The following is a 25,321-nucleotide window of genomic DNA, read 5'->3' on the forward strand; positions in this document are numbered from 1 at the left end:
TAAATCTTGCATATAATATCTGATGATAAACAGTTATTAAATTTTTTAAGAACTTGTTTTTCTCTCTCCCTTTTTTTATTTTTCTTTTTTCTCAAATTACAAAGTTTTTTAATGCACAATCTCTGTGGTGTTTGAACAGTGTCATTTTTGAATTGATCACTACTTTATTTTTATTTTTTTGTATTTTCACCCTTTACTTAATACACTTTTTTCTATTTAGTTGCCATTTACGGCTTCATGGAATTTAAATCTTTCATAATACATGAATAGATTTTTTGACATACTATTTATTTGTTTATTTGTTTGTTTGTTTCTAAATTCGCATCAATAATTTAAATCTTTATCACATCAATTTGTATTTCTTATATTTCCTATTTGTGTACTTTAAACACCCATTGTATCGTTTATTGCCATTTAAAGTACATCTCTGTGTACTTTCTCAAAAAAGACTTTAAAAATTATTCTCTTGTTTTACACTTTAATATATATATATATAAGAATCAACTACATTTGTCATGATTATTTTTAAAAACTTCTAATTATAATCAAAGTAAATAACAGAAGTAACAGCTATTTATTTACTTTGATTATAATTAGAAGTTTTTGCAAATTTGTAATGAATGGTTGTTATTTGCAATTTTATTAAAAATATATTGCATTGTCAAACCTCCCAATTAAAAAAATAGGTGGGTCACAAAAAGAACAAATTAAGACCAATTTTGCTTTGTCTCTTTCAAGAATATGAGTTAAACAAAGATAGTAGCATCAAGCAACTAGAAAAAAAAAAATGGTTGATACCCACGTATTGATCAGTTCATTAATTAATTCATTTATTTTCATCCGAGAGTTTGATTCAGAAAAGACAAAAAACATCTATATATGTATTGCACAATGTAAGTACATGTAGTTTTCATGAGTTGCAAGAATAGATGTAGATGTAGATGTATTTGACCTACTTAATTAGAATGAATCGATTTTTAAATGGATATATATATATATATATATATATTTATAGAAATCCATTACATTATCTCTTACATTATCCAAATGGTCCACCATGTGCTTGTGCCACTATTTTCAAAACATATCTCCCAATACAATACTTCCCTACCCCCATTTCACCAAAACAAAACAAAACACGACACGGCCATAGGTGAAACGGTCATAGATGCCAGTGGTGAAACGGTCACAGGAACCGTGGAGGGAAGAGAGAAGAGAAGGGTGGTCATGTGGTCATAGGGAGGGAAGAGTGTGGAATTAGGGGCGCCATCATCCTGCCACGTGGCAGCAGGACTCCTCTTATCCCACCAGGCATGGAGCGCAGGGGAGTGGTGAGTGCGTGGGTAGTGAGTAGTTAGTGAGTGAGGTAGTGAGTAGTAAGTAGTGAGTGAGGTAGTGAGTGGTAAGTGGTGAGTGAGTGAGTGAGCGAGCGCATCACCACCACTCGTGGGGGAGGGGGGGGGGGGGGCTTCTCCTCATTTCCCTCCTCCTCCCTCCTGCCGTGCCCCCCCCCCCCCATCACCACCGTGGAACCCATCCATCCATCCATCCATCCCCCTTCTTCTTTGTGGCGCCAGTGCGTTGTTACACAGAAGGGAAGGGAGGGGGAGGTTTTGATTGATTGACTGACTGAGAGAGAGAGAGAGAGAGCTTGGGCGTGGCTTGGCTGGGTTGGCTTGTGTTTGCTTGGATTTGGAATTTGGAATTTGGATTCCGACGCTTCTTCTTCTTCCGACTCTCCATTCTCCTCCGGTGAGTAGTAGTAGTAAGTAATTCGATGCGGGGATTTGCCCCTTTGCCCCCTTTGCATGGTGTGTGTGTGTGTATAGCAGCTTGTCTGAACTTAGTGGTAAGTAAGTAAGTACTCAAGGAAGTGAGTAAGTACCGGGTGGTGGTGGTTGAGAAGAAGAAGAAGAAGAAGAAGAAGAAGAAGGGAATTAATTGGACGGAGGGGGAGGGGGAGGGGGAGTGTGCTTTTAATTGTAGCGAAGTCGACATTTCCACTTCTAATTGTAGTAGAATATTACAGTAACTAACTCACCATGTGCGCTGCGGACTATGATGTAGGCAAACAAACCTTCTCTAATACGATGATGTCATCATCATCCACATCAATTTCTGCTGCTGCGGTTCCGGTATTATTTTGCAGAAATCTATCCACTCTTGCTCGGACAGGATCATGCAGCATTACACAGCGGATTGGGATTCATCGAGGGCAGGCAGCAGCAGCTTTCCATTCCCTTCACAACGTCATGACGTGCAGGTCCGGAAAGTACTGTGTTCAAAATGAGTTCCTAAATAGTTGTGCTCGTAAAGCATTGCGGATGACTCGAATCATGGCTTCTCAGGAAGGTGAGGGCTGGAGCAATAAATTCTCAGGAAGATTGCTTTACAGTTGTATTGGCAGGATGTGATGGATTCCGGTTTTGAATTTTCTCTTCGTAATCTGTCTTTGCATGCTTGACTGCTTGGCATTTTGTCAATTGACGCGGGGCATTTTTGTTGACACAGGAGCAGGTTTTGTCAGTCTTAGTTTTATGAATATTCTAGGTGGTGATTTCGCATTGGATTTGCGAACCGTGCTTCTGCACCATTTGAAGCCGTTGCTCGAACTTGAATGTTTTTATGTAATTCAAAGTCTCTAAATTGCAGGAGTGCCTCAAGAGATTTTGGAGGACAGCAAATTTGTTCCAATCAACGAGGATGATCCTAGGTTCGGTCCTCCAGTAAGTAAGTCTTCCCTTCTTTCTTTCTGCATCTGACGAGAGCGCAGAACGTTTCGAATGTTATGTGCAGTCTGCCATGTAAGTACACAGTTAGGCTCCTGTGCAAAGATTTTCCCAAGTTTGCCTAACAGAACCACTTGTCTGGACGAGTTGTTCTGCAGGCTATGCTGCTATTGGGGTTTAGCGACGATGATGTTGCAACTGTAAGCTTCTTACTTTGCTACCTGCACTGCTGTATCGGAAGTCGTCCGAACCAGCCTCCTGGTTTCAGATTCAGAAACTCTGAAAATCTATCATGATGAGAAAGGTTTGACTGCAGTCGAACTTTTTGTAATTAGAGGCATTGAGGTTCTTTCGACCAGTTAAGTTTTGGTGGAGTTATTTATTTTAAAACAATTCTCAACATCACTAGAGACCTGCAACTTGCTGGTGTTGTGCAGGCATTAAAAATGTTAAAAGATATGGGTGGGAGCTTCATGGAGGTCAATCTCTAAACCTACATGCATTATCCGCTGTTTTTGCCACTTCCGACTTGACACGTTTCTGGCTTCTGTGACGAACAAATTGATTTGAAAATTGTATTTATCGATATCAGAATTTATAACCATACGTATCACATTCTATTTTCAGGTGCTGTTGTGTACCGAAGTGATGATGAACGGCACTTTGAATGAAGCTTTGAACACTGTACAACCAGATTTGTCTACAGTCGAGGTTAGTTTCTTGTCACCACTTACTGTAATTGTTTTTTTGTCATGCAACTCTTCTGGAGAATATCAATCTTAAATGCTGAAATTGGTCTTTTCACTAGTGTGTTGAGGCGAACAAGAAAATCTGAAAAGTGATGTGGTTGACGAGAAAACTCTGTATAAACCGTAAGCAGCTTCAATATAGCTCTCCCATGATCGTGTAGAGCCTGGCCTCCCACACAGTTGCCTAGGTGATGTTGTGGACCTTTCGTGTTGTGTACCCATTTTCTTTCTTTGTTCACGGTTCCCATCCTTTACGATATAAATCTCATCATCATGTTCCGTTGTGATAATCACTGAAGCTGCTTCTATTTTGAATGAGCAAGGACTTGGTGGGTTTTATAGAGTAGGGTAAATCATCCGACAGTGGAAAATTTGAACTCTGGCTTTTAGTCTGTCTTTGGGTTAGGATTACATTTTTCATTTCTATTTTATTTTATTTTATTATTTTCAGTGCATTGATGTAACCTGACAGCTTGTACTAACAGTGATTTGTCTGATGTATTTGCAGACAGTGCAGGGTTTGCATCCAATCTGCTTCTTGTCAGGATTAACTGGCGAGGAACTCATGATGCTCGTCCGCGCTTTTCCTGAAGTTGGTAAGATCTTGCTTTATCTTCTGGTTTACATGTGGACAAGGTAGTCAGGAGCGTCTCTGACTAGACGAGTCTCATTCCTGCTGATTAAAGAGGCAATACGTGGCACACAATGCCTCCGACCTTGGAAAGCTATTCTAGGGACACAGCCTTCAAAATTTGTAGATGGCGTTCGAGAAGTGTGAGGGTGTGATGTTTTAGTGTATCGCCTTCCCTCAAGAGCAATCTTATATATATATTTATATATATAGATATATATATATATATTAAATGTGTTCTTGCTAGAAGTGAGTTCAGGTCGTGGTTCACGGGTCCTTAAACACTTTTCAGCAAAGATATATAATTTTCAAACACGAAATTTAGAGAGATTTGGCAAACCTACACGTTCATTTTATTCCAAACAGGAGTTGATGAATGAAACCAATACAATAACTTGCTCCTGCTTGTGTAGGTCTAACAGGGACTGCATTTGCTGCACATGTGCCGAAGAACAGCAACAAGCTGATGAGGGAGCTAGTTGAGGAAATCATGGGTGATCATGAGAGATTGGTATGCTACTCCTCTTCCTTGCTCGATCAAATTTAATGTAATTGGATATATTGTAGAAGCAATTACATCATTAATATTTAGGGTGGAAGCTCCCATATTCCTGTGTTTCTAATTTTTCTATTTCTATTCGAAATTTCATGTGGCACATAGTTAAATGAGTCCTGTTGCTGGACTGAAGCTCCAGTCTCGCAGTGCAGGGTGAGGGGAGCTTGATATTGGACGTTCACAATGATAACATATACCAAGTTTAGATACTTATGTTCGTTGTTCTTTGTGATGCTTTGTATGATCTCCTGATACCACTAACTTGTCAACTAACAGCAGCTTCGGGTTTTGTTTTGGTGTGTGCAGAGCAAACCTAGACAACCTGCACAATCATAGGCTGTGGAGACGGCAACTAATTGTCAACTGATTGTTCACTTGCCCACTTTGTGACGTATGGCTGGAGAGACTCTTGCCGTGCTGTAGCTAATTTTTTTACTAGAATACTGGTGCCTCTCCCATGATCTAATGCTTTGACATCGTTAGTGCAATTGAAGAATCACTTTGCAGGATCAAGACCAGGTCGTGTACAAGTCTGAAAGTTTTGTAGACGGAAACAGTTCGTACCGACTTACAGAGCAAGATAAATTCAGTTGAATAATGCCTTTCTGGTGCGATCGTAATTTGCTTTGATTCTCACCTAGAGTGCCACAATGACTTGTAGAGTCATACATTCCTGGCAAACACTACTGTTTTGGAGATTCTGAAACTAACGAAATCAATGTGTGATGGTTTTCCTGAATGTGGTAACTGTTTTGAACTGTAAGGTCATTTCATCCATGAATCATCTTAAGGCGAACTAGCCCCAGACTTTGTAATGAAAATGAATCTCAGGTGAGATTGACTTGGAGTGGTCGAGTGATGCGTAATTTTATATCTTTTCCGATAGACTCTAAGTGGTCTAGTGATACACGGACAACAATTTTTGTCTTTTCACTGTAATTCCATCAATTTAAGCCACAGTTCTGGTACTGATCATAGCAATGCTGCAATTGATTGAGCAATAATACCATTCGTCTTAAGAAGCCAGCGTTCATGTTTTATGAAATCATATTTGTTTCGGCCCATTAACATCATTTACAATACTTCATACGAGCTTGGAATAGATTTTTTTACATAAAAACGAAATCCACAAACTCACGACCATCATATTTTTAAAACAAGTTTTACATTTATCAGAAATATCATTTGCTGGTCCAGACCATGACACATCTATCGTGTAGATGTAGCAGTTGTTTACACAAGAGAAGCAAAAAAAAAGTTAAACCGAAGTACTAGGGTATTTGGAAGTCACAGAAGCAACACCACCATTCCTACAGAAAATTGCCAAAGTTTTAAAAAAATTCAAATGTATTCAATTAGCAGGGTACATTATATACATTTCATGAATATAGTACTATAGCTTAAAAAGTTGCAATGACTGTGAGGCACTCTAATTAACAATCTTATATAATAAATATGCAGTGAAATCTGGCAACGTGATGGCAATTAGTTTAAGTCATTAGCAACTATGCGTGCGAGCTTGAGCTGAGTTTTAGGGTTTTCAACAATAAATTCTTTTACTGTGAATGCTTTCAATCTCAAAGTTTTGGTGTCGAAGAGTCTGACAATATGCCGAGTGAACAGTGGCCGCGGCGGACCCTTGAGGTGTGTGACGACTTTTGAAGAGATGAGGATGCCCTGCGTAGATGAATTACGGACTAAACTTAAGCAGCACACTGTCTGAATATACAGGATCTCGTCATCGAAGAGTAATTGTAAGGTTCTGTTTTACATCTGGACAAGGTGTTCAGGAGTGGTTTTAGCAAGTTGAGTTTTCCTTCCCTGCCTGCTTGAGGGGGAAAAAGTAGCTCACAATGTTTATGACCTCGGGGGACGGTTTTCGACGTGAAGCCTCTAAAACTTGTGAGCCGCGCTCTAGAATTTGTGAACGCGTGATGTTTACATGCATCCCCCTTTCCTTAAGAACGATCTTGCGTATAAATGTTGGATTTAGAACATGGAAACTTCCATGACGTGCGTATAGGTCTTGGTTCACGTATTTGAACTCACTTTTTTGAGCAGAAGTGTAAAAATTGCTGAAGCACGAAATTTATATTTATTGGTGTTGACGAAGGTCATCGACTCATGCCGGCAGATAACTGAACTTCGGCTTCCACGTACTAAATGTTACTTAGTGTCCCCGTCAGAAAATATAGGAATACACCACCTTGCAGGCGAGCATAGTAGTAATGGTTGCGTTTTTTTTCTGCTTTGATCTCAATCACGAAACAGAAATACTTTCAGGTGTGTTAAACGGACTTAATGCTACATGTATTTTTATCAGTGACGTTTGAAGTTAGTGAGACGTTACGACATACTAGAAATCAAACTATCAATACCTAAGGGGCTATTTCATCTGGCGTGTTTAAGCAGAGCACGGAAGTGCAGAGAACCTTGATCGAGCTGTGTTCGCTATTGAGGTTTCTATATTCAAACGAGTTCCAAGAACTACAGATCAATTCAGAAGTTTGCTCCAGTAGATTCTCGAGGAGATTCCTGAGGATAAGTTGGGGTTAGAGCTGCAATTATCTCGACTAATTGAGCTCCTGGCATCTCGGCAAACTTGCTTTTGCTTGATCAGCAGAATATCCAATGAACATGGTTCATATATCTGAACAAAAACGGTGTGAGCATTCTTCTATAATTTTGACTGGAGCATCTGGAACTTAAGGTTTTCTTCTACATATGAAATCTATTAATTAAAATATGTTTATATGTAGTTTCACATTGTAGGTTAGAGTAGATTTCAGAACAGAGACTCGCAACTTTTAGTTTTATTTCGGCAACCATTTGGACAAGCAGGATTTGAAAGATAACAAGATGTACTGGTATCGAAAGATCACTCAGCTTCGTCTTGATGGATCTCAGGATAGTCTTGCTGTCATCCTGGGAGTGACTTCACTTCTTTGTACCAGATTATTAAAGTACTGTGACCCTGGACATTTTTTGTGCTACAAAATCTGAGTGAGGAGTTTCCTCTTCTTGGATGCATTTATTTATTTCCTGCCAAGGAGCCTGAGCAAGGTGATGCGGACGAGTTATTCAGGCTGCTTGTGACTGCCTCTGGAACACTCCGACTTAAGAAGGTTTGCTTTTTATTCTGATTTTGTCTTGCAAATTGTTGTCGTTAGCTTGATTTATTCTATGTCAAGTGGATAAGATTTATCTGTGTATCATACGAATGGTAACGGCACCAAAATTTTGTCTAACTTTATTTTTATTCTCTTGCCTGTAGCATCTGCTCCCGAAATTGAAAGAATGTGGTCAATGAGCACTTCTGTTTGCTCAAATGAGAAGTATGCTTGAAATCCTGGAGGACTCTCGGAGCCACCTGAATTTCAAGGTCTGGTGGTGAGTTTTATAAACTTTTTTGATCACACATTGCATCGAGGGTATAGGTTTGGCTCTTGGTTTTCATGCAGATCTCTTCTCAGGTTTTAATTACTGTGTAGAATACTATTATTTCTGCTTTCATGTTGAGATATGACTCATCAGAATAGTGAAACCCAACGGGTGGAATATTGAAGTCAAAGCTAGTGTTAATTTTAAGCGGAGAAACTACGAGTTGTGATGAGTAATTGAAAAATACGTTGATTTACAGGTGATTTCAGTTCATGAAATGGACTTCTGTCGTGTATGATTCCTTGAATAACTGAAGCATCCATTCATGAAATATCGCAGGATCCATGGAGCAACGATTGCCTCCGAGAGTCAAAAGCAGATTGTCGACTTCAACAGAATAAAGCCAAATATTTTTATTGTCCTTTCCTCAATTGGTACTAGAAATGTTTACACCAGTCTGGTAGGCAACAACATAGAACAGAAGATATTGAAACAGAACTGGTCAACTGGTTCAAAGAATGCTGTCGTCTCGAGTTTGACAAATCTCAAACTTGTGGTGTGATGTGTCCGTAAAGTCCAGTTACGGTCAATCTCCACGGTATTTACGGCCTTTTCTAACAGTGTTTTGTTCTATTCGACTATCGTTTGTTTCAGGTAACCTGTCCCACTAACAGACTAATATTTTGATTTACTCAGCAATCAATCTTACTGAGAACTGATTCGCCAGCTACGTACATCACTTTTGTTTCATCTTTGTACTTGGAAGCTGAACAACTTTGCAGCCTAAACATTGTCAACCAGAGTAATGTTATGAAGTGAAGCCAACGTTGAAAGCAACGTGCGGTGAGCTCCAGCTTCCAATCAAATGATGATATTTTTCACTTCTCTGAAATTTTTCGAACCGTTCTTACAATAATGTGCTTTTTCAGCGACAATTTCCGATCTCAACTCATTCGTGGATCTGCAACCCCTACCTTTGGCACCTCTCATTGGTCAGGAGAACGTAGCTCTTGTCCATCAACTCATATTTGCAAATGCTCTACCTATCTAAAAGGAGATCGTTGAAAGATAACAAAATCTAGCAATGGAGACCCTTATCAAGAGTTCAAGTCCAATAAAAAACTGGTCTAGAGTGGGATATTATGCAAGGAAAATTGGCAGAGCCGCATGTGGAGTATGTAGAAGCGTCCGTGGAAAGAAAATTACCTCGCAGACAGTGTTTCAACCGCTACCTTTACAAATTTTCATTAATTTAAGCCAAAGTTTCATGAATCTTCAACGCTTTCCCGCCGCCCCCTTCAGCGCCGGACCCAACTCTGTCTATTTCGATGCAGTCCAGTTCAGCAAATATTAGACAATCATAATTATCACAAACTGGGTCTTCCGAAATTCTTGAACTTGTTCAATTCTCTTGGCTAATTCATAATGCGAGAGTATAAAAAGGATTCTTTTTCTAGTAAAAATGGAAACACAAAACTATTACAAAGCTAAACATATGATCGATATTGTTTCATGTGAATGCATGCTCATGCACATGAAAGTTTTAGATCTTGGAATAAAGTGGTTAAATATGCATAGCTCATTATTTGAATTTGTCCAAGTGAACTATATTTTCATAATTACAAAAAATGAGTAAACAGAAGCATGCATGATAAATATGTTTTTTCATTTATGTTATCCAAATGGTGGAATATATACGTATATATACATGTATTCACTCATTGTTTTATTGTCTAGAGTTGATTAAATTAATTTCTTAAGTCTTGTGTGTATATTTTCAATCTAACATAATCTTCTGCCAAACATTGTTACAATCTAGTTTTTTTAAGAACCAAAAAAAAAAAAAAAAAAAAAAAAAAAACTAAGTTACCCGATAACTATTTAAGGTTTTGTAGGCTTTCACTCAACCAAACAACTTTTATAATGATGATTACTTACAACACTCTACAATTTGGAAGTTCTGTGACGATTCTATCAACACAAGCACCAAGTGAGTTTGAAGTAGTTTGAAAATTACTATTTTATCGTATCTTTATTATAGCATCTAACGAATTGTTTCGTACACCTACCCCCCCCCCCAAAAAAAAATCCAAGTAATAAAGCCTTTCACAAAATTTGATCAAGTTTTCTTTCAACAAAAGAATTGCTCACTGTTGGCATACAATACAATGTCGAAGAAAATCTACAATGCCTAAGTAAATACCCACCTCCCTTCAAGTAGTCGTTACAATTCGTAAACTACAGCTGGAAAGTTGTAAACCGAGTTATGAGTTTCAAAAACATCTCTACTTTGGGGTTACATCTAGTAGCTGCAGAAAATGACTGAAATTCCGATCTCCAGATATGTCATATATAAATCCTCCCTTACTGGATACAGCATACGAGTGCTCTAGAAATTACGTGCACTGCAATTGACACTACCATGCAAAGGAAATGTTCTTCAGCCTTTGTCAGGGGGACAAAAAATGATTATCTACACCAACGTTGAAGCAATGTCGTACAGGTATATTGCAGGAACAGATCACGGCACCAGACCGACATCCTTGAAGTATTCGTGCTCCAATGCAGTTCTAGCAGTGATCCGTCGACTCGGTTCCAGTATCAGCATTTTCTGTTCACCCCATCACAACAAATAACGATTTTCCCGAAGTCAAACAATCTGTATACGTATTACTACAAAAAGGACTGAGCAGAACCATAAATCAGCTCTGCAGTGAATTGTGTTCGTTTATGACCACGTTTCCTCTATGTTCTTTTCGTTTCTTTTCTGTACTTTACAACATTTATCAGCTTAACTAAAAGAGAGTCACTAAAGCAGATGTCTAAAAGATATCCATTCTAAACACATACAACCAGAATTCTATGTATATCAAGAACCCGCAACATCATCAAACCGAGACTGCAAATCGGATAACCAGAACTGACCAACATCCTGAAAGTAAAAGTTCCCTGAAAGTGACGGATAAACAGATTTTCGTGATAAGTTGACCCAGGAGTGAAAACCAACCGATAATAAATCGATGCCCAATGGCTCTAGACCAGGAACAACTGAACCCACATTCTGCAAAACACGCACCCCTCTTAGAATATGTTCTGAAAAACAGCTTGAAGAGTCCCTGGCAACATAGTCTCAACGCCACACTATTTGCAATACAAATGCCCTTGTGACTACAATCAAGAAAAGAGAACCCAAGATTGCAAATCAGTTCGATAAATTGTACAAAGATCTCACACCTTTGCAGGCCACTTAGGAAAAGCTGATTTAAAATCTGGAAGAGAGGTTACTCCTGGCCACGTTTCCTCAGTTGGAGTACCAAGTAATCTGCACGTTGCAAACATAAAATGGAGAAGTTACTTAACCTTTCATCATGACGAACTTCAGCAGATGTTCACTACGAGTCAGCAGTAAAATTAGTATAGTACAACGTAGGCACCTGATGAGTCATGAATGCAGTGCCTGGAGAGAATGCAAGAGAACTAAAAATGCAGTGAATGATGATACACATTCCATGTCGAAGTTGTTTTGGGTTCTAAGTTCATCAGGTAGCTATATGGTTGACACTGAGATATTAACAAGCACTTTGCCAATTCCCAGTTAGCGAATCTCCGTGAATATCCAGGATTCTAGAGTATACCTGAATATTCTGAATAACTCATCAATCTCTGAATCACCAGGGAACAGAGGCCTTTGAGTCACCATTTCAGCGAATATGCATCCAACGGACCAGACGTCTACTGGTGTGGAATAGTGGCAGGAGCCTAGAAGAATCTCTGGTGCCCGGTACCACAATGTTACCACCTGATCTCCCAATAAGGATGACACTTATCAGCTTCATTGAAGTCATCAAATTTCATTTACGCATAAAGACTAGAAGTACATTTACTAGACACTAAACAGGGTAGAACCGAAATTACAGCTTTTGACAAAAGGAAAAACATGAAAATTGAGAGAGCTCATCCGTAGTTGCCTCTAGGGGATGACAAAGCGGCATTTTACCTCATGTGTGAAGGTCCTCACGGGGATACCAAAAGCTCGTGCGAGACCGAAGTCAGCGAGTTTCAAAGCATTAGTCCGTCGGTCGATCAAGAGGTTTTGTGGCTTCAAGTCACGATGCAGTACTCTATGGGAATGGCAATAAGCAATTCCCCTCAAGATTTGATAAAGAAAAGTCTGACATCAATACGTGCAAATCTGTCAAATCATGCTTCCAACAGAGATCTCTTCTTAACCAGTCAAACCACATTGCTACAAGGACAGTTATTTCTAATCCGTTTATCTAAACACGAGAACAATAGTATGACGCAAAGTAAATCTACAAAGATCTCACCCTACTTTGATCAAGCGCGGGTCTTTGGCAAGATCAGGACAGGTGTCCATGTGTTTCTTTAAGTCCAGATCCAGGTACTCAAAGACTAGATACAATCTCTTCTCACTGTGTACCACATCCTGAAGCCTGGGGTCAAAACCACATCCCGTAGGTGGTAAATCAGGTGGTGTCATAATTACATTCGGTGAGTTCTTAAGCCAGGACTCGGACTATCAGGAGAATATTCTGTACGTAATATATCCTACATTGAAGTCGTAGCATTGCAATATGTATGGGAACAGCAGTAAGTTTTATGAAACACCTCCGAGGAAGGAAAAACCTATCCACTAAGGTCAAAAGCATTCGCATTTCTCATGTTCTGTAAGCACTTCTGAGTCTGACTAGAGAATTGATTTAGGATATGGCAGCCAAAGCATAAAAAATTATCCCGGGACTATGAAACTACTGCCAGTATGTGATGACATATCCAATCCAAGACTATCCTCAAGTGTCACGACAGCCGAAATGAACATGCTTCTCATCAAAGCATGACCTGAAAGGGGATATTTGTGCGAACATAAGAAGCGGTTAAAGACATCATACCGCACTATATTCCCATGGTGCATTTCCTTCAGGAGGGAGATTTCTCTGATTGCTGTGCTGGGAACACCTTCATCTTCTTGCTCAAGCCTAATCTTCTTTAGAGCAATAGTCTCATTGGTAACGCGGTCTCGGGCCTTGTACACCACTCCGTACATGCCTTCCCCAATCTTCTCCACTTTTTCATACTGCCACATTACAGTTGCCATCATCAAGAGGAGATTGGGTGAGTGACACATGGGCTTCGTCACAGAATGTAAAATGAGACAGTTTGAAGATGGATAGCAAAGGAAATCCGCGATCGATACCCATCCATAGGTATTCTAGGAAAACACAAAACGAAACGGATAACAACTAACCCTAAGCAAGTTATGGAGTGACCTCTCAATTCGTTCGTGTGTAACATGAGACAAGAGTAGCAAGATATGCCGAGACGGGGCGCAGGACGTAGACTGAATAAACCTCTCGTGATTTCCATATGGTACAAGACACCTACTTCTAACAGAATCTTGACCGTTGACAGGACAACACCCAGCAAGATTTACACTCTACCACTGACTGGATGCTCAGCAGAGAAAAGAGAGGATGGCGTTGAAGCAGGCTTCCGCTGATAGGCAATTCCTAAATAATTCCAGCTATATCTAACATACAAAAGGCCAACAGAATCGAGAAATTACCTGTTCCATTGGAAAGCTTGAAGGAAGACAGGGCACACCGAAATTCAGCGTACTCAGCAGTGCCACGCGCGAAGCAAGGAGAAATGCGGAACAGGAGTATGCATGAAGAACACTCCAAAAGCCGAATCACGGAAAGTCGTAGATGTGAAAACTAAACACACATTGCCTTCTTCAGGCTCTGGAAGAGCAGTTCCAGACTGAACACACTAGCCAGACCTGCGCTCTGAGACAACAAACACAGAACAAACCTTAAATTTCCATATATGCTCTTGCAGTAAGGATCGTAGGAAAATGTGCGAAATTCTAATAGATCAGGTGCAATCAAGCTAACTGAATAAAAAGAAGGATTGGGTGATCCACCAATGGTAAAAGAGATAACACGCGTTGCGAGAAGGAAGTAATGCGGACATACGGCAAGATCTTACGGACGAATCAGTTGAGAGACAACACTGAACGTGCTTACCGCCGCCACCGAATCCCTAATATACTTCGTCACCGTGCAGGAAAAATCTCTGAGGCTAAACTAATTATCAAGAAAATCGCATCTCTGCTCCAATGTCTCACTCAAACGAAAGGCGACACAAAGACAAAGTAAGCAGAGCACAAACTTGGAAGGAGACCGAAGGTATGTGCCCAATATAGAACGCCCCTATTCACCACGGGTGCGGCGCACGAGAGGACGAAGGAACTCGCGGCTGATTGCGGGGGAGTTAGTTGCAGAGCGATTGAAGGACCGACGACATCCAGAACGGAACGAGAAATGCGCAAAAGAGCCGTTCCCCACAGTAATGACACAAATGTTCCTCGAGTCAACAGCTAAGTGAAGGAGAAGGCCAATGAATCGAATATTCTACGAATAGCCTCACAAACTCTTTTGAAGAGCTAATACCGAACAAGAACGTGGTGAAAAGAGGAACTCATTAAATATGCCAGCTTAGCGACAAATTGGTGAACGCAAGCAAGCTACTCGCGACACAATACTGGCTAACCCTTGCTTGGAGATTGCAAGAAACGAGTCAGTGTCTAGAATCTGAAATCTGACGAGCCGGAGACACAACTCTGATTCTTGTCGAATACAGAACTACACCACTCAGCAAGCTAGAAACCATGGACGAGAGAATGCCAGGAGCCAGAATGTTGCGCGCAGTTCCATTACTCCAAGTCAAGTGAGCTCCACAAGGTCAGGAAAATTCACTGAGATGCCAGATCTTTGCGTCAGAAGCTACCAGCAGAAGCCATCAAAGCCAGCATCAAACTTACATGCCGCAATTCCACGATGCCACACTTGTTAGAATCAGCTCGCCACGACGCGCATGCACAACGCCAGCCATGGGCCAGTATATTATTAGGAAATCGAAAACAATATCGGAATACCAAAAAAAAAGAAAAAAAAAAAAAAAGAAGACATGACATGGATAAGAGTCGGCGTTTTTCAAAAAATTAAACAGAAAGTTCGCTGAAACCGTTCCGCGAAATCTGACTGAAGAAAACGGCCTGTGAGCCAGCGTAGTGAGCGCCATTTCGTTAGCGTGCATGTGATCGAGAAGGGAACAGAAGTAGCAAACGCATGCAGATGATTGAGAGAGTGAGTGATGCCAGACAGACAGCAAGCAGCAACCACACCTTTGAGCATATCCTCATCGCATGGAGGAGAGACATGAGACATAAGCAGGCAAAGCAGATCAAAGCTATGGCTTCGTCGCCCATGCTCATGCTCATGCTCTCTCTCGCTTCACCAGTTCCTCCTCGTCCTCTTACCTTGCTGCGTGCTCCGTTGTCAGTGTGAACATAGCTCTCGTTGCTTCCATGCAGATTGTAAGAATTATGTGAGAACACATTTGGCTTCCATTTTAATGAATAATAGTAATAATACAACTATCACTCACTTGTGTAAGTCATGCATTTCATGAGCTTGTTTGGATGAATTATTGACCCATTGTGTTATAGGAGTTGTGTCTTGTTAGAAAAACGTTAAGGGTTTGCAATATGGCACAAGGTTGCATAAATCTGGTGGTTTCATGCAGCTTGTACGTGTGGTTATACAAAGTCCTTGTTTCTACAATAAATAAATATAGTTATAGCTTCATCATATGCACATACAAGCACAAATTTCAAGGCTAAAGTAATATTAACAAAATAAGTATAAATAATGCATTATAAAATAAATATAAACAGAGAAATAAAGAAATAAATAAACTTTATTTATACAACGTATAAGAATAGTAGACTATTTTGAAGTAAAGTTTATATTTGTTGTTCAAAAATATTTTGACATTAAAAAAAATCTACTATATATTAAAATTTAAAACATGTTTATATAATATGAGGTGAATTCTCTAAAGGAACTTCTGAAATAACATGTAATTTCCATTAATACGTCACTAAAACAAACATAAAATGTTAATTATTTATATACATATGTATATATATATAGAGAGAGATAAAATGTTAATTATATATATATATATATATATATAGAGAGAGAGAGAGAGAGAGAGAGAGATTATAAAATTCGGTTGAATGGTATGACAAATTAAAATTCAATTAAGTTAAATCAAAACAAATTGAAAATATTTTTGCTATTGTGGTGTTTAATAAAATTATTGGTTGTATATTATGAATGTGAATAATGTGTTTTTTGATTAAAAAATACTACAAAATTATATTAATTATTTAGTTAATTTAAATTTTAATCTAAAATCATAAATATTTAATTAATTCAAATTTAAAATTCAAATAATCATCTCTGTATATCAAAAATATATTGTACTCTTTGTTTGATATTTCTAGTTTCTTAACAACAATGTGTATATATATATATATATATATATGTATATATTAAAATAAAAACCAATCTATATCTTTTATAAAATATATAATATATTTAAAAAGATGGTTACATTAGTCAAAATCAAATTTTGAATTATTATTTATATCTTAGGTTACATAGGGGCAGTACCATACTACAACTTAAACTACTCACAGTAGTGTCTTCATTGTAGAAAACATATTCTATTTTGCAATGTTTTCTTTGTATTTTGATAACATCTTACATTGTGATATTATGAAAACTTTAGGACACAAAAATTATATGAAAATGTTTTTTTTGATTTATTTTAAGAGCTACTTTTTACTCCTAATTAGCCACGTGAATTTGATTTAGTATTTATTTGATTAATTACACAATAATTAGAATTTTAATAGACTCTTTATTTATTCAACTTATATAAGTTATGAACAAATTATATCTTTCTGAGGCCCATAAGTTCTTGTTCTTATATCTCTAGTTGGGATTATCTTTACTATTCTCATAGTATTAAATTAAAAAGTTATTACATAAAATGAAGTATTTTCTTATTTTGTTACTTTATACTACCATAGCCTCAGTGTAACCATAGTATTATTAGTATGAATTTATTTGTAAATGATCTACTCCAAATTTTTTAACCATCAGATTTTTGAGCAGTATCAACTTTATTCCAAAATCCAAACACTTTCACAACTATTCAAAATGATAAATCTACTCTTCTCTCAACAAACAACAATTAAAAGCTTACAAGGGCACTATTTTTAAACACATTAGAAGCTCCATACCAACATGCACCATCACAACTAACCAACATAACTACTACTCTTGTTAAATTCAAAGGAACCCAAACAAAACAATCACACACACACCCACGGTGTGGCCGTGCCCACGGCCGAAGGGCAAATCTATGAGGGCGGGCAGGTCAGGGCCGGGCAGGGATGGCGGCAGGGCACGGCGGTAATGCACGGCAGGCAGGGCGACCGCGGCGTGGAGCAGCAAGTGGGGGGGGGGGTCTGTCCTCGTTGTTGTTGTTGTTGTAATTGTAGTGTAGTGCTTGCCGGTAGAGTACTCTACTAGTTAGGAACTGGATCGGGGGGCCCTTTCGCGGGGTTCTTCCTTCCCCACCTCTGCTCTCTTGTCTCTTGTGCCTCGTACCCCGTACTACGGTTGTTTATAGGTTACTTCTTCTTTCTTTCTGTTTTATCTTTCTTTTTTGTTTGCTTCTTTTTCTCTTCTTTTTGTTGATGTTAGAGTGGTGTCGTTCGTAAGTGAGTGTTGGAGTCATTGTTAAATTGCGAAGCCTCTGCTGGAAATGGAACTTTTTGGAATCTTTGCTGCTGGTGCTGCGAATGAGTGAGCCTGCCAGTGTCGCTCGAGCTAAGAAGCCAGCTGGAGTGAAGGGATCTGGTTTTTGGCTCGATTTCACATTAGAAGGTTCTTAGAGGTGCAGTAATTTGATTATTCAACGGTGTGCGTGCGTGCTCTCTGCTGTTTTCGTCGAATCTCGCATGCTTTGTCACGCGATGGTTGTGAAGCCTCTGTTTTGCAGATTCTCCTTGGACCTGTTGCAAAGCGGCGAAAGTTGTAATGTAAGCCAGAGAGTGTGTTCTTGCATGGGTGAGCGGGCATTCTTCTTCATATACATCAGAGAGTGTTCATTCTTTATGTGGATAATTGTGTTTTCCTCTGTAGTTGAAGGGTATAGCTTTTACCTCTGACAATTTTACGCTACGGACGTGAAGTTTAACATTCAAGATATTGGTAGAAGTATTGATTGCGATGAGGGATTTGTGTTATCGTCTTCCTTGAGATTCTACGGAGTCCTTGTTCGAATTCTCCTGTGTGGCTCTATCGAAAAGAATCTTGGAAGTGGATACTTATTGCTGAGTTTATATCAATGGAGAAACATTGTTAGGTCAAATACTAGCAATGATAAATTCCTGTTAGAAGTTGTAATGCTCTGGCACATTGGTATATCCCATCTTCGTGCTAAAAGAGGGTAATCTGCAGGTTTTCAATACGAACAATGATTAGGGCTGAGGGGGAGTAATCGACTTCAACCTAGCGGTGTTGATTATGTCTTAGACTTGGAAATTGATACTGAACCTTGATCATGCTGTGGGAACGGTATTCGATACCGTCCATGAACTCGACCCACATGCGGGAAATAATTTGAACTGATTCATAGTACTTTGGCTGCTTGAACAATTCTAATTGCCAGGATGGTTATGGACGATTTCAGGCCCGCTGCTCTAGATATGAGAATGCTAGAAATTACAGCTAAATCGGGAAGTTCCCCCTCTTTATCTGGGGCTGCTCCTACTTCAGAATGGGAGCGGAGCAGACGACCAGATTCACCTAGTAGTCCTTTGTCTTCTACCTTACACCTCGTGGCAAATCCAGCCGATTCGGAATTAAACCAGCCTATTTACAACGAGAATGTTCATGCCAGAAATCCTGGCACACCGGCCTGTGAGAACGATTCTGTACCGTGTGAAACTGTAAGCCCTCTTTTGGTAACCTTTCCAACCGAAGTTTTGCCGAACACAGTATCTGAATTGGCCTCAAGCGCTGGCGATTGTCAAGGGAGTCATGATAGAAATTCGAGTCTGGATGTTGTGTCTGCTCTTCTATCGGATGACAGTGCGAACGGAAGCGATTCTCTTGGAACCGAGGAAATGTTGGCTCCGGATACCACTCGGGAGGTAACAGCCAAGGATATGACGCTTCCGCAACTCAGTCAGTCGATGCCATCCTCCCCTAGCACCCCAGTTATGGGGGACAGTGGAGTACAGCTACCAGTTGTTCCAGATTTTAATAATTCTCAACATACAACTGGTGTAACCAATGAAGAAAGCGTCCACCTCGTCCAGAAGATATATGCTCAATCTGAAGATTTGTCGCAAGGTAAGGTTTTAAGTGTTCTCAGTTGTAACGATGGATCTACTTGCCCTTCTCACACCTCTTCTATTCACTTTTTCTTTGCTAGTGTTTCTTAATGTTTAGTTTTAATTTTTTTTTGCTTTGTGAACCTTTTGATGGGATCAGATTTATTGACGTTAAAAAAAATATCATGTTTCACATTCGGATTTTGCACCTAAGCAGTTGACACTTCATGTTACTCCTTCTGCATGTATAACGCTGTAGTAGATGATTATTATAAGCCCTTTCACACGTACTCACACACGCAGTTGCCTCTCGTGTTATGTAAATGCTCATGTTTTCTTTTTGTGCTCGCTTTTGCGTTCTGTGATATCTCAAATTTGAAGCGTTGAGAAACTTGACTAAATTTATGGGATTAACTATTGTGTTTTAAATGGAGCAGTTTCCAGGACAAAGTCAATGCCGGAATCGAGTTCAGGAACTGCTACTCCAAAGAAGTTAAGACGTTCTGCCACTGAAAAGAAAAGAAAAGAGAAAATTGTTGATGATGCAAACATTCGCTTTGGTGGAGAGGTCAGATTGTCAGACCGCAGAAAGGTAATATTCCTTGTCTAAAATTTTCTTCGTATTTAAGACCATGTCTCAAGATTCTAGCATATAAATGTATCGTATTCTGGGTAGCTCACATAATTATTGCTTCTGCGACAGAAAAAACTGTTAAGAAAGCTAGCGACGATTAAAAAGGACGGAGCAGTGGAGTTTGACATGAGTGAGAGTTCTCAAGCAGTTAAAGACTTGTTCGGTTATGGATTCACGTCTAAAGAAGAACCCAAGTTTGGAGATTTTGAAGATGATTTGGACAAAAAGCACGCTGAATATTTATGCGAAACCAAGTCGATTCCCCCTCTAAAAATTGTTATGCTTATTGTTGGTACCCGTGGAGACGTACAGCCATTCATCGCTATTGGGAAAAGATTGCAGGTTACCTCAATTGTCCTACTATTTGCGCATGTGTGTGCAAATTTGTTGATCCTCACAATGCTGTATCTTTTGTCCTGACTTGCTTTGTTTAAACGTAAGAAAATCTATTCATCCACATACATATTTTATTAGTAATTTATATACTAGTAGTTTGGATATCACCGTCAAACGTCCGCTGCTGTGATCCGACGGGTTAGTCGTGCAGATCTGTGTTCTAAGGTATTTACTAGTGTTTAGATCTTTAACAATTGATTTCCATAGGTTTTATTACGTAAACACGCTCCTTTGTTATCACTGTTTTAGGAACATGGACACAGAGTAAGATTGGCATCACACAAGAACTTCGAAAGCTTTGTGAGGAAAGAGGGTTTGGAGTTCTATCCACTAGGAGGCGATCCGGTGATTCTTGCTGGATGTACGTTCTCATCCTCAAACTATGAATGTTGCGTGCTTAGTAGTTCATTCTGTTTTCCTAGCATTTCATGTTGAGCTTAGATGTATGTAACGCTGACATCAAAACATTTTGAACTTTTAATTGAAATTGCTCCCAGAGTTTGATTTCTAACTTCCTTGACGCATTGGCAGGATTGAATCTTTGTAGAGATTTAAGCCCTTTCCGAGATCAGTTTGAGTTTGACTAACATTATCGTGCATTGGTCAGTTTTAACATTAGTGCATGAACATTTCCATCATCAGCAAAAAATAAATCTCTAATTATTTGGTGCGTGTATGGTAGTGGTGCTGGAGACTCTGCCAATTAGTAGTTTCGATCATTTAAATTAACTTCACAAACTTTGCAAGTTTGGATTCTTGTTGTCTACACATTTTCGTCTCACCAAGTGCCTTTGTCTGAGTTGACAGATATGGTCAAGAACAAGGGATTTTTGCCTTCTAATCCCTCGGAGATTCCAGTGCAACGTGAGCAAATCAAGTCGATTGTGTATTCTCTACTACCAGCTTGCACTCAACCAGATTTACACTCTGGTATCCCTTTTCAGGCACAGGCTATAATTGCTAACCCTCCAGCATATGGTATGCAAGTTTTAGAACCTCCAATCTTTTCTAATTTTCCAAATTTTTCGAGTGATGGCCTTCTTGGACACAGCAAGCAAGGAAGGGATACAACAATAATAATAATTATAATAACAAGTTCTGCATTGGTTCATATTGTTGCCATTGCTTCATGTGTAGAATACAAGTAATTTATTGCAATCTCTGTCTACGTCGTTTTTTTATTTATTAAGTATTGGATTCTTTTTACAGGACATGTACATGTAGCTGAGCACCTGAAGATACCGTTGCACATCTTTTTTACAATGCCTTGGACGTAAGTTTTTTCACGATGAAATATCGCCTTTCAATCAAATGAAATATTGCCTTTTCTGAGGGAAGTTCTTTGTGTGTCCATTCAATCAATTCTTTCTTATGCTCTCGTGATAAGGGTTTTATCTTCCGTTTTTAAAACTATGGCATAATTTAGTTTTTTTTTCTTTTTTCTTTTTTTTCTGTTGTGGACCTTAAAGTTCTACTAGTGCGTTTCCACATCCCCTGTCGCGAGTGAAACAACCAGCTGCCTATCGAGTAAGTGTCTTCCTAAATTTGGTGCATATGACTTAGTCAAAAACCATCAATATTCCTTGTCAGAAAACTTCGCTGATTGCTAACGACTCGTCTATTTATCCAACTTCGTATTGCCCATCTTCACAATTTAAGTTGCACTTGGAACTTCAGTTCCGTCTTGACGAGTCTCAACTTTGTTCCGTTTTGTCAGATGTCATATCAAGTGGTGGACACTTTGATTTGGTTGGGGATTCGAGGAATAGTTAACAGTTACCGTAAGAAGAAGCTGCAACTACGACCTATTACTTACTTGAGTGGTTCACAAGGATCGATCGCTGAAATGCCAACTGGCTACATCTGGAGCCCCCACCTGGTTCCGAAGCCTAAAGGTGTAACTCTTTCCATATATTTGACTCTTGAGCTTACTGTTCTTACTGAGATCACGGAGCTCTACTGGGTGCCCTATTTCTATATTGGACAAAATATTATATGGAAAATCATTTCTTGTTTGTATTGACTTAACACGTTATTTTTTTATCTTGTAGACTGGGGACCCTTGGTTGATGTGGTTGGCTTTTGCTTCTTAAACCTTGCCACAAATTACAAACCTCCAGAAGATCTGGTGAAATGGTTGCAAGCTGGTCCACCTCCTATATATATTGGTTTTGGAAGTCTGGTAAGCTTCTTTTATCATGGATCTTTAGGTCGTAGTTATAATTGCCAAAGATGAATATTCAAGTGTTTTGAGTTGGAACATGCTCTGCGCTTCGCGCTGTTTTAAATAATTAGCGATTGCCTTTGATGTTATTCGAAGGATTATCATTTGTTCGATGGTTAGGTCTTTTGATGATATGCAAGCTGCGGACTATGATAGCAAACAGTGTAGAATGTAGTGAGGACGTTAATGCGGTATGGAAATGGATGTGATCATTGTTTCTCTGTAGCCTGTAGAAGATCCAGTAGGCATGACAAAAATTATTGTTGAAGCACTCCACAAGACTGGGCAGCGAGGAATAATTGGTAAAGGATGGGGTGGCATTGGAAATTGTAAGTTTTCCTTCAAATTTCCTGCTATCAGTACTTATATTTGATGCAGTCTGTGCAAACCTGATCTCGGTCTAGGTGTCTGTCAGCCCTAGATTTAATATAGTTTTCTTTTCCTAGATATTTTATTTACATAAATAATAAATCTCGATTTATAATATGTTGAACTTCAAGCAATGCAAATATTTCCCAGATCTTGTGATTTCGTTTCATAACATTGGCTGTATCCTTTATGTTCTTGATTGCAGTGTCGGAGACACCAGAGAATATTTATCTTTTGTCAGACTGCCCTCATGATTGGCTATTTCCTCAATGTGCTGCGGTGGTATGTGTTCAGGACTTCAATCGACTTTCATCCTTGGATGGCACATACAGTATTCTATTTACTTTTATTTCAAATTATTCACGGATATTAGAGAAACGATTTGGGATGCTAGGTTCATAATATCTTGATAACTGTATTGTCGAAATGCTTCCAGGTGCATCATGGAGGTGCAGGAACCACGTCTGCAGGACTAAAAGCTGCGGTACTTATCTACTTTCTATGTCGATGCCCTGCATTGGGTCTTTACTATCTGAATCCCAGCTGAGTTTTCCTATCGTGCAAGTGAGAAACACACTAATAAAATGATTTAGAGAAACAAAGCACTGTTCACCTCATAGATAGTAAATAATCAGCCCTAATGTCTTAAGTTCAGTAGAATCCTTAATTGAACCTGGACCACCGTACTGCGAATACAGACTCGGCTTCTCAGTGTGTTCTTGAACATTTTTAGTATTTCTACAATTGTTTCCTGTTCTTCTCCAGTTGCTAAATGCGTTTTTTCCCCGTTAATTCGTTTATGTTAAAGATTGAAGGATGTACTCATTGTGGTGTGCAGTGTCCAACAACCGTCATCCCGTTTTTTGGAGACCAACCTTTTTGGGGTGATCGCGTGCATGAAAAGGGTGTAGGACCGGTTCCTATCCCCGTCAATCACTTCACTCTGGAGAAGCTTGTTAATGCTATTGAGTTTATGCTTGACCCCAAGGTATGTTTCCGATGGTCTTGATACACATCTGTTGAATGGTATGTGTTAGCGTCCGCGTTGTTCAACATGAATTCAGCTGGCAGGCTTCTCTAAAAGATTTTAGCGGTATCTTTGGCATGTCTAGTTTGTTGCTACGAGCGTGCAGTTATATAACTTGAGAGTTCGTTGTCAGGTTAAACGCGCAGCAGTGGAATTGGCGAAAGCCATGGAATATGAGGATGGTGTAGAAGGAGCGGTTCAAGCTTTCCATAAGCATATTTATGAGCACCTGCCTAAGATTTTGTGCAATGTGGACCTACCTCGCCAGCGTCGAAGGTCGGTATTTAAGCACTTCAAAATATCGTGTTTTTCCTTTTTTTGATGTCTAGTGGCCCAAGGATCGTTCCATTTCTTTATGAGCTTCCACTTGACCAGGTCGGTTCCTCATAGTTTTACCCCTACTTACAACCCAACGGTCCACCAATGTATTGGAATTGATCATTATAGATGTCCTTTTGGGCACTGTATAGTTTGGTTATAGGTGTACTAATTTATCCATTGGCCTCATGACAAGTATGGTCTGTACAAGTAGTTTTAACGCATGTAATTTAGCTTCCAAGCATTTCAGGGCTTTTTCTAGAAAAAGCTTGCAAGGCTTCATATTTTTCCTTGTTCCTGTTTATTAGGATATTGTACCATGCCGTCACTACTCATTTTGATCACCACTCAACAGTAAATTTCCTACTGCAGTTAGTATAGTTTCTATCATTCATGTATTTTTCTGTGTCCTATGTTTATTAGAATATTGAATCATATTGTCAGCACTCATATGATTGTTGATAGCTGTGTGTGTAACCAAACATTCGTCACCACAAGTATCTTGAGGAACAGCAATATCTTTTTTGTATCTTCTAAAACGTCAGGAATTTTCTGGTAACTTCTTTTAGAAGTAATTTTTAGTAGTTTTTTCGACAATTCATTTAGGATTTAAACAATCAACTTCAAACTTTGTAGAACAAATAGAGGCAAAAACTAAGGTCAATCTCAGCCTTGTTTCTTTTTATTTTTATTTTTGTTTTTGATTAACTAGTGAATTGTTAACTTTTTATATTTTTTATAGCTATTTTGGTAATTTTACTATGCTATGTCATTGTTAATATCTTGCATTATTTCTTGATTTGTTGTGCAACATAATTTAATTTTTAAAAGTTCTATTGAAGCCGGAAAAAAGTTGACTAATGCGGTTGGCATTGGACCTTTGTCATGAACATTTCATGCATCCTTGTCAGTTAATTGGATAGTCATTCTCACAATAAATTATGTCAGGAAACATCCATGAATTTGACCACAAATTATAAAACATGATTTCCATGACCTACTACATAGAATAGTAACATGTCACAT

The 25,321-nt window shown here is 39.0% G+C and overlaps 3 protein-coding genes and 1 long non-coding RNA gene across 14 annotated transcripts; 3 read left to right on the forward strand and 1 right to left on the reverse strand.

Moving 5' to 3' along the window:
• The first annotated feature begins 1,604 nt into the window (after positions 1-1,604).
• LOC112292924 (uncharacterized) lies at positions 1,605-5,404 on the forward strand. Of its 2 annotated transcripts, none has more exons than XM_024541920.2 (9): positions 1,605-1,752; positions 2,068-2,352; positions 2,653-2,726; positions 2,888-2,929; positions 3,167-3,208; positions 3,357-3,440; positions 3,987-4,074; positions 4,523-4,620; positions 4,972-5,404. In XM_024541920.2, exons 2-9 carry the CDS (start codon positions 2,091-2,093, stop codon positions 4,999-5,001), a joined length of 720 nt encoding a protein of 239 aa, XP_024397688.1. In that variant the 5' UTR covers positions 1,605-1,752; positions 2,068-2,090; the 3' UTR covers positions 5,002-5,404. The 2 variants fall into 2 exon arrangements, with proteins under 2 accessions (XP_024397688.1, XP_090102985.1); XM_090246859.1 differs by lacking the exon at positions 1,605-1,752 and adding an exon at positions 1,759-1,849.
• A 2,247-nt stretch (positions 5,405-7,651) lies between these two features.
• On the forward strand, positions 7,652-8,525 carry LOC112292926 (uncharacterized). The gene is made up of 3 exons (XR_002972857.3): positions 7,652-7,790; positions 7,940-8,055; positions 8,386-8,525. It is a non-coding gene; the product is annotated as an uncharacterized LOC112292926 (long non-coding RNA).
• A 1,625-nt stretch (positions 8,526-10,150) lies between these two features.
• LOC112279207 (cell division control protein 2 homolog A) lies at positions 10,151-15,386 on the reverse strand. Of its 7 annotated transcripts, none has more exons than XM_090246873.1 (9): positions 15,254-15,386; positions 13,631-13,853; positions 12,957-13,141; positions 12,380-12,500; positions 12,044-12,217; positions 11,682-11,845; positions 11,281-11,368; positions 11,054-11,107; positions 10,151-10,657 (listed from the first exon to the last, which is right to left on the reverse strand). In XM_090246873.1, the coding sequence occupies exons 2-9, from the start codon at positions 13,637-13,639 to the stop codon at positions 10,568-10,570; spliced, it is 885 nt and encodes a 294-aa protein (XP_090102999.1). In that variant the 5' UTR covers positions 13,640-13,853; positions 15,254-15,386; the 3' UTR covers positions 10,151-10,567. The 7 variants fall into 7 exon arrangements, with proteins under 7 accessions (XP_090102999.1, XP_090102998.1, XP_024369189.1 ...); XM_090246872.1 differs by lacking the exon at positions 15,254-15,386 and adding an exon at positions 14,891-15,219; XM_024513421.3 differs by lacking the exon at positions 15,254-15,386 and adding an exon at positions 14,239-14,861.
• Positions 15,387-17,475: 2,089 nt separating this feature from the next.
• On the forward strand, positions 17,476-24,693 carry LOC112275551 (sterol 3-beta-glucosyltransferase UGT80A2). Of its 4 annotated transcripts, none has more exons than XM_024506018.3 (16): positions 17,476-17,883; positions 17,989-18,056; positions 18,450-19,346; positions 19,765-19,919; positions 20,031-20,303; positions 20,607-20,718; positions 21,165-21,335; positions 21,567-21,630; positions 21,827-21,884; positions 22,075-22,252; positions 22,409-22,539; positions 22,808-22,910; positions 23,156-23,232; positions 23,387-23,434; positions 23,789-23,938; positions 24,111-24,693. In XM_024506018.3, the coding sequence occupies exons 3-16, from the start codon at positions 18,662-18,664 to the stop codon at positions 24,297-24,299; spliced, it is 2,394 nt and encodes a 797-aa protein (XP_024361786.1). In that variant the 5' UTR covers positions 17,476-17,883; positions 17,989-18,056; positions 18,450-18,661; the 3' UTR covers positions 24,300-24,693. The 4 variants fall into 4 exon arrangements, with proteins under 4 accessions (XP_024361786.1, XP_024361795.1, XP_024361777.1 ...); XM_024506027.3 differs by having other exon boundaries at positions 17,499-17,616; XM_024506009.3 differs by having other exon boundaries at positions 17,745-18,056.
• The last annotated feature ends 628 nt before the right edge of the window (positions 24,694-25,321 follow it).

The sequence above is a fragment of the Physcomitrium patens genome, chromosome 2 (genome assembly GCF_059467195.1).
Source record: "Physcomitrium patens ecotype Gransden chromosome 2, ASM5946719v1, whole genome shotgun sequence".
Taxonomy (NCBI): domain Eukaryota; kingdom Viridiplantae; phylum Streptophyta; class Bryopsida; order Funariales; family Funariaceae; genus Physcomitrium; species Physcomitrium patens.